At 30.6% G+C, this 10,512-nt stretch overlaps 1 protein-coding gene across 1 annotated transcript; it reads right to left on the bottom strand.

The window, feature by feature from the left end:
- LOC112748222 (serine carboxypeptidase-like 11) lies at nt 1-5,581 on the bottom strand. The gene is made up of 14 exons (XM_025796438.2): nt 5,284-5,581; nt 4,926-5,074; nt 4,042-4,118; nt 3,803-3,922; nt 3,591-3,693; nt 3,345-3,382; nt 3,133-3,231; nt 2,956-3,042; nt 2,674-2,826; nt 2,350-2,421; nt 1,866-1,981; nt 1,648-1,761; nt 1,030-1,075; nt 1-321 (listed from the first exon to the last, which is right to left on the bottom strand). The coding sequence occupies exons 1-14, from the start codon at nt 5,433-5,435 to the stop codon at nt 238-240; spliced, it is 1,410 nt and encodes a 469-aa protein (XP_025652223.1). The 5' UTR covers nt 5,436-5,581; the 3' UTR covers nt 1-237.
- Nucleotides 5,582-10,512: the final 4,931 nt, after the last annotated feature.

Below are 10,512 nucleotides of genomic sequence, written 5' to 3'. Positions count from 1 at the left end.
TAACGAAATGAATCACAGGACTACTATAAGGATTTTCTCCAAAGAATACGGAGAGCAAGGAACAAAATAATAAATGGGTGTGGTTCACTTAGTCCACGAAATGTTTTTCGCAAATTCGCAATTGATAAACTTAAAAACAATTTGTAGAACAATTCAAACCTATCTCAGACTAATATTGACTAATGACTAATCAGAATTCAATGTGTAACCAAGATTTCTTGCATCTGTGTGGCTAAGCTAAAGAGGCTTATTAGATATCCACCTAACGAACATGGCAAAACCTTCGTCCGGCTTGGTCTCTGGAGCTGTATGCCCTGCACCCTGCAATTAAATAAGGTGAAAAAAAATAATAATAAATTAGACAACTTCTCAAATAAAAAGAAAACTTAAATTGGTTAGATTTCATAATAATAATTAAAAAGTAAGCTTGATATTTAGATAATGTGAAAATGTAATAACTTGAGTTTGTAATTAAAAAGTAAGCTTGATATTTATACATCAAGAATACAATCTAATGATAATGATAAAATTAATCAAATATCAAATTAAAAAAACATAGGAGAATACTAGATGAATGCCACATCAGAATGATACATCATCATTGTTACATCAGAGACACATGGCAACACACTCGAGTGACATGTGGTTTGCTAGAATCGAACACTCAGAAACACTTTTTGGCAACAAGAAGTGATAAGAACTTGGCTGCCATGTGGCAACATCTTAAGGATGTATTCACAAGAAACTGGATCCATTAGATTTAGAAAGATTGTCCAAATAATTTAGAATTCAACCAGAATGTCATAATAACTCAAGAATAAACTTGATTTTCAAATACTTAGAAAAAAATTTTCTATTTATAGGACAAAAATATAATCTAATAATAATAGACCTAGTATCAAACTAAATAAATATAAATTGAATGTAAAATATATTTAGATACTATATTAATCTATAATATCCTAAATGTATTCTAAATAAATCATGAGCACTTATAAACTATGATACGAGAGTTTAATTTGTTCTTACTCTTATAGTTGCAAATGTCATTTGATTCGAGTAAGTCCTCGTGTATCTGCATGAAAGGAAAAAATGTCATAAAGATCTGGAGGCATGCTTTCTTTAAGTAGCGGTTGTTTTCAGATACTGGGATTAACACTGAGAACTAGGACTTAGTATTGTGTTTGATGGCTAGAGACTAAAACTAAAATTTTAATCCTAAGATACAAAAGTTCAGTCCCTTCAATATCTCCATAAAGTAAAGACATAGAGACTGAAGTTTTTGGAGATAGAAACTAAAACTTTAATGACGTTTCTTCTCAAAAATATCCTTATTTAACTTTTTAAATTCTAAATCTATCCTTTAATCTCCATATTTATCTAACACTAAACATAATATTGAGACATAACTTAGTCTATTATATTTTATACCAAATACAATACAAAGACTAATTTAGTCTCTGTTTTTTCGTCTCAGTTTCCCTTCCAAACGTAGCTTTATAGCTAGTGTGCTTGATAAAAGCTATAAAATATTAAATTGAAGAGGGGAAAAAAAAAAGGTAAACTATGATTGATAGATTTTTTTGGTATTTGCTTCCTAATATTATATCTATTTCTTTCATGTTGTATAAAAGTTTCATAGCATACCCTGCAACTTGGTCATTTAAATACCATGGCCTCCAATCATCTACAATGGAGTAATTTAGAGACCTTATCCATCGTTGAGTCGACGAGAAAGGAACTACTGCATCGTGATCCCCACTGTCAAGATAACATCAATGGTGACACAAAATCAGCTATGAAAGAAAACAAAAAGCACAGTTTTCAGACAAATAGGAACCGATTTAGAATGCAGTAATCTTCACCTGTATATCAAGGAAGGGTAGCCTTTTGCACTTAGATTCGCATGAAACGGAACGCTGCTACGGATGTCAAATACATAATCGTCACTATAGCACCGGTTCCATTTCCCTATAGTTCCCTGCAGAACATTGATATACGATTTCAAGGTTAATGAAACAAGTATTGTAAAACAGTAATTAATAAAAAGTGGCGATACAAACATTGAAACAGCAATAACTAATAAAAAGGATAACACTAGTAGAAGATAATTAATTAATGGTGAAAACCCATGTGCAGTTGTCTTGATATAAAGTTAATAATTGAAAACCATTAGATACAACAACAACAACAACAAAGCCTTATCCCACTAAGTGGGGTCGGCTAATTGAAAACCATTAGATAATTTAACAAAGTTTGACTAAATTGTCATCTAATGATTTTTAAATATCTAATTGAAAACCTTAATTAATACTTTATTAGAATTTTAAACCAGAAAATAATACAAACCTCGCGAATATGCAGTGCCTTACGGACAGCAGGGTCATTCATCCATTCCGTACCAAGGAAGAAACCATAAATCTACAACAGGTAAAAAAAACAAGGTTCAGATCATATTTTGAAAACACTTTGGCCAAAATATGTATGAAACTATCAACCATGATAAGTCTATACCAAAATTCAGCCACCAAATCAATCACTTGTATAGTATAAATATTAAAATACAAAACTACATTAAAATAATTAAACTACACACCTATTTATAGTGACTGATTTTTAGTGTGCACATAATGTTTTTTATGAAATTATACAAGATATGCAAAAGAAAGTTACTTGGCAGCGCATATCCGGCACTGTGACCGGAGAACTCAAAGGTGCCTTTATCTTCTGAGCCAGAGATCTCCTGGGGTTCCGTCTTGTTCCTTTGATATTCTCATCAACACAATATATCTCCAAAATGTTGTACAACTCAATATTTTCAAGAAGCTGGAAAAGATAAGAAACAATGAAAGTTTTACCCATATGGTGAACAAATTCCGAACAAGAAAGACTAGAAAGAAGTAAATAAATAAAGATCATATAGTAAAATTAAGGGTAGTCATCATCATCACTTGCCTCATGATAGTACTGCATGTCATTTAGACACAATTTGTTTGTAGGATCCACATTTATAATGTTGCCATGACAAGTTCTTTTCAAGGACTGTATCCATAGATAACAAACATGTTAGAATCACTGGCATTTCATTCTAGTAACCAATTTCATTGAATGCTTGAAGAAAAATATTACTACCCTGTAGAGTTCATCAGAAATAAGCCCCATTCCGTGAACATATGGGATCCGATCATTATCTTCTAATCCTGATGTTAGTGGGTTTCCTAGTATATATCCCTGTAAAGTTTAAGAACAATTTAGGCTTCATGGTTCATAGTTCAAAGAGCAAAAATGCACTTTCTTAACTCTTGTTAGTAGTGAAAACATAAGCAGAGGAACTGTTTATAAACCTGGAGATTTATCCGGGGTTCGAGACCTCTTTCATTTCCTGTTAGTTAAGGAAATATAATATCAGTTAGTTGTGTTCCTTTGTTGATGCATACAATAACAGTAAGTTTAATTATCACTATGTATGAGTCAAACTTTGTAGAGAAGAAATAGGACCCAAATTTTGCAAAATTTGGGTGGCATGAAGATATTTGCTATTGATTCTAAAACATATGCATCATACACATTGATAATTAGTAATTCATTACCATCAGCGATCTCTTGAGTAATAGGAGGAACAGGAATGCCAGAGTACGAATCAGCTGCCATGTAGAACTTATTTGAAAGAAATTCCGGGTTCTCAGCAAGCCACTACAAAGATTAAGACACAAAAATACCATACCTTATTAATACATTATCAAAGTTTTATATCACACTCTGTATGTTGGAAGTGACATGTTCATAAGCATTGTGACTTTACCTTTCTAATAAATCGATGGGTTTGGTGAACAAACTTCCAGTCACTTCGATGGGGAAGGACATTTTTGGCGTAGGAGAATCCAGTTCCCATTGGCAAATCCACAAAAATAATGTTAGCCACCTGAGAAAAAAGAAAAACCATGAAGATAGCAGAAAAACAGTTTATTACAACCACAACCTAAAATAAATAGTCTTATTACTACTAAACAAACCAAATAATTATTGAGGACGAATAGTTACCTTTGTCCATGACTGTGGCCTCGGGATGAGCTTAGGCAAGCTCCCATCAAATTCCTCAATTTTGAATTTCATTGGACCTGCAATTTCGCATTTTTCTTAGGAAAACAAATTTCACAACCTTGGCTTCCAATTTCCTGCAAAATGATTCTGCAGGGTTGAAAAGTCTATGCCAAAAGTGGACTATATAACCTTTCCTTTTTTGTTAACATTTATCCGTCCGCAAGACTCGAACATGAAACCTTGCTCAAGAGGAACAAGCATTGGTGAATGGACTACAATTTGATTTTACCCAAGGTTGTAAAAATGAATCGATGAACTAGTGAAGAGTTTAATTGAATATAATAAAATATATATTTATGTATAAATTATATATTTCACACCAGTTAACCGTTAAAAAATTGGCTCGGTTTCACCAATTTATACTTTTTTTTTTCTACGATTTGCTTGTAACTGGTTTTTTGTTATGAACTAACTCGGTTTGATAACCAATTTTTGACTAACCTAGTGAACCAATCGGTTCGATTCGGTTTCATAACCTTGGATTTTACTCGAAATGAAGCTTAGATTCAAAATGCAGTAACATTTATGCTAAAATGAGAAAAATGAAGTCTTGTAAATGCTGTATTATGCTTCAATCTCATACATTAGCTCGTTTTTATAAATAAAACCGGCAAGAAGTGCCATTTAACACATTGTTTTAAAGAACAGATTGAGGAAATAAAATGTGATAGAAACTCAAGTGCAGTCAACTTCGAGCGATAAAAATTTAGTCAAATCAACTGTTCTTAGCTATCAAACTTCATGTGAAATTGACTGTACATGAGTTTTCACCATAAAATGGGGGTAAATTTAATCAAATGTTATGAAATAGAATTGAAGATCACCTATTTGATAAACAAGGCCGGAAAATGAAGAACAACCGGGGCCACCAGTGAGCCATAGCAAAAGAGGGTCATTCTTAGGATCATTCTCTGACTTAATAAAATAGTAGAAAGCTTGCATCTCATCATCTGAATCCCCCAACCCAATATACCTGTAATAATAATAATAACTTTTCCTCAGATCCAAACATTGTTCGTTAAAATTGCTAAATGGAATTGGAAAAATATACTAACTTAAAGAAAATGTTGAATAATACATGTTTCTGATTGTTTTCAGATATCTTTCTACTTCATTTGTTATTCAAAAGAATGTTTAGTAAGATTTTGAGAACAACAGGTGATACGATAATAATGAACGTACCCGGTTTCAAGATGAAAGGGAAGGGGTCCATCATAACCAGGAAGGTTTTCAACTTTTGCACCAATACCTTCAATCTGAGATGGTAGAAGCTGCAAGAAAAGTGTGAGTGTGAGTGTGAATGCAAGAAGCAGCACTTGATTATTAGAAGCCATGGCTGCTACTACTTTGAGTCACTTTACTTCTTCTCTGTATTCGGTGTCTTCCATGAGTTATAAAGATGAATGCATTCACGGAATCCCACCTACTACCAAAGTACCAATTGCTTTATTCACATGACTCGTTTATTTCATGTTATTTTGTGGGAGAAATATATGATAAAGATGTTGTTTTAAAGATGTACTTATGTGGCAAAATCTAAACCACACATTCTAAAATCACACTTTTAACTTAAAACCGTAACTCTTTCTAAAGAAAAGCGTCACCTAATGGAAAAAAGTAAATTAGAAGATTTAAGAGAAGAAATAATTAAATTATCAAAACTAATAGATCAAAAATTAATGATTGTAAACAATGTTAATTGTAATGACACTGAATTCTTAAAATCAATACAAAATGATTTTTCTCAAAATCTTTATTTTACTATAAGTTTTATTGAAGGACTTCAAAAACCTGAAAAACTTACTTTTCACATGGAATTTCTAAAAAATGCTACCATGGAAATGATTCCCCACATCTTCATCATACTTTTAACCCACAATTAAATTCTATAGTAGATATGCTTGAAGAAATATTAGTATCTATAAAATTTCAAAGAAATAAGAAAAAAGAGAATCCCAAAGAAGAAAAATTTCAAAATATAATCAACATAACAGACTTAAAAGTAAAACCATCATTGAAATTATGAATATTGAAGAAAAATTAGAAGAAGTTACAATACTTTTTAAACAATTAAAAATGGCTCAAGAAAATAATATTATGGAACATGGTTTTCAAATAGAAGAAGAATTAGTAAATGCTGAAAATATAGAAAATGAAGAACACATTCTAGATTATTCAAGTGACGAAGAACCAACAATTCCAATACAAGTAAAAAATGAAGCTGGAACATCTAAGGATAATCAATCTCAATTTAAATGGGAAACAGGTTTTGATAATTATGCTTTTAAAAAAGGATTTATAAATAAAGATTCAAAATATACAAAAATACCATCAAAATACGTTCCTAAAATCCAGGAAATGGAAGGAGAAAGAATGCTCGATTTAGACTGCAAAAAGAACGAAAAAGAAATTTTTGAAAACTAGTTGAATTCATTCTTATTAGAAGCCTTTACTAATCCAAAACTTAGTGAATTGTCTGGAAGAGACATTTGGAATTACATAGGATTTCATACTAAAAGAACTATAAGAGATTATATGACATCAATAGAAAACCAAATAATAGAAGAATTAGAAACAAAAACAACAGCTTAGGATAAGATATTATATATAATGATGATTCTATATAAAGAATTTTTTGGAAAAAATATTATAGATCATAGACAAGAAGTCTATAATAAAGAATATCAAGAAGCAAAAAACCATTTAGCTAATATTCAGATATATGATTTATGTAATGTGGAGTCTTATATATGTGAATATAGAATACATTATTACAAATTAAAAGAAGAAGACAAAAATCATTATCTCAGTATGTATATAACAAAACTTCCATATCCTGCTAATGAATTTATAATGGGAAGATTTATAAGAGAAATAAATAGAGGAAGAATTGAAAATAATTTTGGTAGAGCAACCTCTGCAATAAGAGAGGAAATAAAAGAACGTTGTATGCAAGAAGCAACTCAAAAAAGATTTGCAAATATAATTAGAATTTGCTGTCAGGATAATGAAGAGATACCTCAAAAATATGGTCTTAATAAAAATTTTCAAAGAAAAAGAAAATATCAATTTAGAAGAAGAAAATACTATCCAAACTGGAGAAAAAAGAGATATTTTAGGAAAAAAAATAACAATAAAAACAAAAGACAAAGAAATAACTATTGCCCGAATAAAAAAGAAAATTGTAAATGTTGGTATTGCCAAGAAGAAGGACACTACGCAAATGAATGCCCAAAAAAGAAGGATAAAAAGGATCTTACTAAACAAATAGAAATTGCTAAGTCTTGTTTCATGGAACCATTAGAAGAATCTGATGATAACTTAGATTATATTTTTGAATATGTCTCAGAAACAGACTCAGAGACTGAGTAATAATGCTACATTTATTACTATAAAAATAACAGAAAAATTTATAAATGCTTTCATAGATTCTGGAGCAACACAGTGCTTTGCTAATTCAAATATAAAACTTGATTGGAAAAAACTAAAGAAACCACTAAGATTTAGAATAGCTGACAAATCAATACATAAAATTGACCAAAAAGCAGAGATGGTTGAAATTTTTATTCAAAATTATAGGTTCATTGTTCCCTCTATATATATGTTAGATTCTGGAATAGATTTTATCATAGGAAATAACTTTTTAAAGCTATATCATCCATTCATTCAAGAATTAACATATATAGTTTTAAAAGCTCCACACGATTCTTCAATAAATCAAAAATCAAAACGTATAAAAATACCAACTACTACTATAGATAAGATCTTAAAATTTAAAATATTTTCTATATTAGAAACATGTTATTTAAATCTATACTTTCAGATAAATATTCCAAAAAATAATCTTGAAATAAAGATAGAAGAACTTTTGGATGAAATTTGTGCTGAAAATCCTTTAGATATTAAAAATACAAATAACGAATTAGTAAGCATTAAATTAAAAGATCCCACAAAAGAGATAAATGTTCCAAATAAAATTCCTTATTCCGCAAGAGATAGAGAAGAGTTCTCACTAGAATGTAAAGATCTTTTGGAAAAAGGAATTATAAGATTAAGTAAAAGTCCTCATGCGGCTCCAGCTTTTTACGTTGAAAACAATAATGAAATTAAAAGGGGAAAACGAAGAATGGTAATAAACTATAAGAAAATGAATGAAGCAACTATTGGTGATGCTCATAAACTTCCAAGAAAAGATTCTATTTTAGAAAAAATCAAAGGAGCAACTTGGTTTTCATCTCTTGATGCAAAATCAGGATATTGGCAACTTCGTTTAGACGAAGAAACAAAGAAATTAACTGCTTTTAATTGCCCAACAAAAGAATCAACAAGTGTGTTGCTCTATGAATGGAATGTATTACCATTCGGATTGAAACAAGCCCCAGGTATTTATCAAAGATTTATGGAAGAAAATCTAAAGGAGTTAAATGAATTTGTTTTAGTGTACATTGATGATATACTAATTTTTACAAAACAGGATAAAGAATATCATCTTCAAAAATTATTAATAGTTTTAGAAAGATGTAAAGAAAAAGGATTAGTTCTTAGCAAAAAGAAAGCAAGAGTAGCAAAACAAGAAATAGAGTTTCTTAGATTAATTTTATCCACTCAAGGAAAGCTAAAACTTCAACCAAATGTTCTAGAAAAAGTAAACTTATTTCCTAATAAAATAGAAGATAGAAAACAATTACAAAGATTTTTAGGGTGTATAAACTATATTTCTGATCAAGGATTCTTAAAAAATATAACAAAATATACTAAAAGCTTATTTCCAAAAATAAGTACTAAAAAATAATGGAAATGGGATGAAAAAGATAGTATGCAAATTCAAAGAATTAAAGAATTATGTGAAAAACTTCCAGAACTTTATATTCCAGAAGAAAATGACTACTTAATAGTAGAAACAGATGCCTCAGACATAACCTGGTCAGGATGTCTAAAAGCTAAGAAAGCTATAAAAAGCTTGGAACAAGAAAAAGAATCACTAGATTCTAAATATCCCCCAAAGGAATTACTTTGCAGGTATATTTCAGGAACTTTTACTCCAACAGAACAGAGATATACCACTCATGAAAAGGAAACTCTGGCAGCAATTAAATCTCTTAAGAAATGGAAAATTGATTTCTACCCAAAGAATTTACATTAAGGACAGATTCAAGTTACTTAACAGGTTTTATACGATATAATTTAAAAGTTGATTATAATCATGGACGATTGGTAAGATGGCAATTATTTTTGTTACAATATCCAATAAAAATTCAATATATTAAGGGTGACAAAAATGTTATTGCAGATACATTAACAAGAGAATGGAGTTCGTCTACAACGCATTAGATCAAGAAATTCAAAAATACGAATAAGAACTCGAAAAGTGCAAGCATTGTCAGCAAATAAGGATACAGATCCAATCCCTCAAGAAGGCCATCGAAGCAATGAAATCAACACAACAACCCAAACCATCAGAGTTCAGCCAGCTAAGCGTGGTGGACAAATCAGGTGAAGAAAAAATTTCAGAAAATAAAACAATTGCTGAAATTATCAAAAAATCCACCCAAGATAAAAAATATTATGTAATTTATAATGGCCCCATGAAAGGAGTATATGATGCCTGGAAAAAAGCAGCACCATTTACACATCAGTCAAGGATAATTCATAAAGGAGGGTTTTTAACACTGGAAGAAGCAAAAGAATCCTTCAGGGAATATGAAACTCTTCATCCAGAGCAAACCCTAAAAAGATCAGATAAAGCTCCAATTCAAACCCAGAGAACAAGGATAATAAGAAACATTCCTACAAGGGCTGAAATCAAGGAAAAGAAAAGGGTCTGTAGATCAAATCTCAGAGAAACCCTTAACATAGTCCTAAATTGGACTGAAGAAAAAAGGGCAATCTTGGGATATTATCCTATTGCGAAAGAACAGCTAACAAAGCTGGTTATATTTCCAGATGCTTCCCCATCTGACACCTATCAGTTTTTCCAGTATGGATTAATTGATACAATTTTAATTTTTAATGATTTAAAAATTATTAGTGAGTTTCCTGCAGGATTCATTGATACAGTAAAGAGATTTAAAAATATGATTGACAACGTAAATCCAAGGGATATATCCCTAAAATTTACGAATAGTCAACCTATTTTTAATGAAGAAGAAGAATGCTTGGTTCCAGCACATCAAGTAATCTTCATGTTCGTCTTCCCAGGAAATTTTCAACCAATTGATCAAGTTCAAGATTTAACAATCTACAGTCATGAAGGAAGACTAGCCATCATACTAACAAGGGTCTTCGAAAGAACTCAAAAGATAACAAGAGAATCTCACACAAGAATCAATTATAAAAGCAGAAATACTTTGCTTGTGTCCAGTAAAAGAAATGAAATTGAAGAAAGAGAGATGAGACTCTTAGTAGAATTTG

Source organism: Arachis hypogaea, chromosome 2 (assembly GCF_003086295.3).
Source record: "Arachis hypogaea cultivar Tifrunner chromosome 2, arahy.Tifrunner.gnm2.J5K5, whole genome shotgun sequence".
In the NCBI taxonomy this organism is placed as follows: domain Eukaryota; kingdom Viridiplantae; phylum Streptophyta; class Magnoliopsida; order Fabales; family Fabaceae; genus Arachis; species Arachis hypogaea.
Note: the sequence above shows the minus strand (reverse complement) of the source record. Positions and strands in the feature narration are given on the sequence as shown.

Bases quoted from the DNA above. Each gene is read 5' to 3' on its own strand.
- LOC112748222 (XM_025796438.2), bottom strand. From the start codon at position 5,435: ATGGCTTCTAATAATCAAGTGCTGCTTCTTGCATTCACACTCACACTC. The intron at 1,982-2,349 runs GTTTGTATTATT...AATGTTCTGCAG, and splicing joins AGGCACTGCATATTCGCGAG to GGAACTATAGGGAAATGGAA. The intron at 1,762-1,865 runs GTGAAGATTACT...TTATCTTGACAG, and splicing joins TACCCTTCCTTGATATACAG to TGGGGATCACGATGCAGTAG.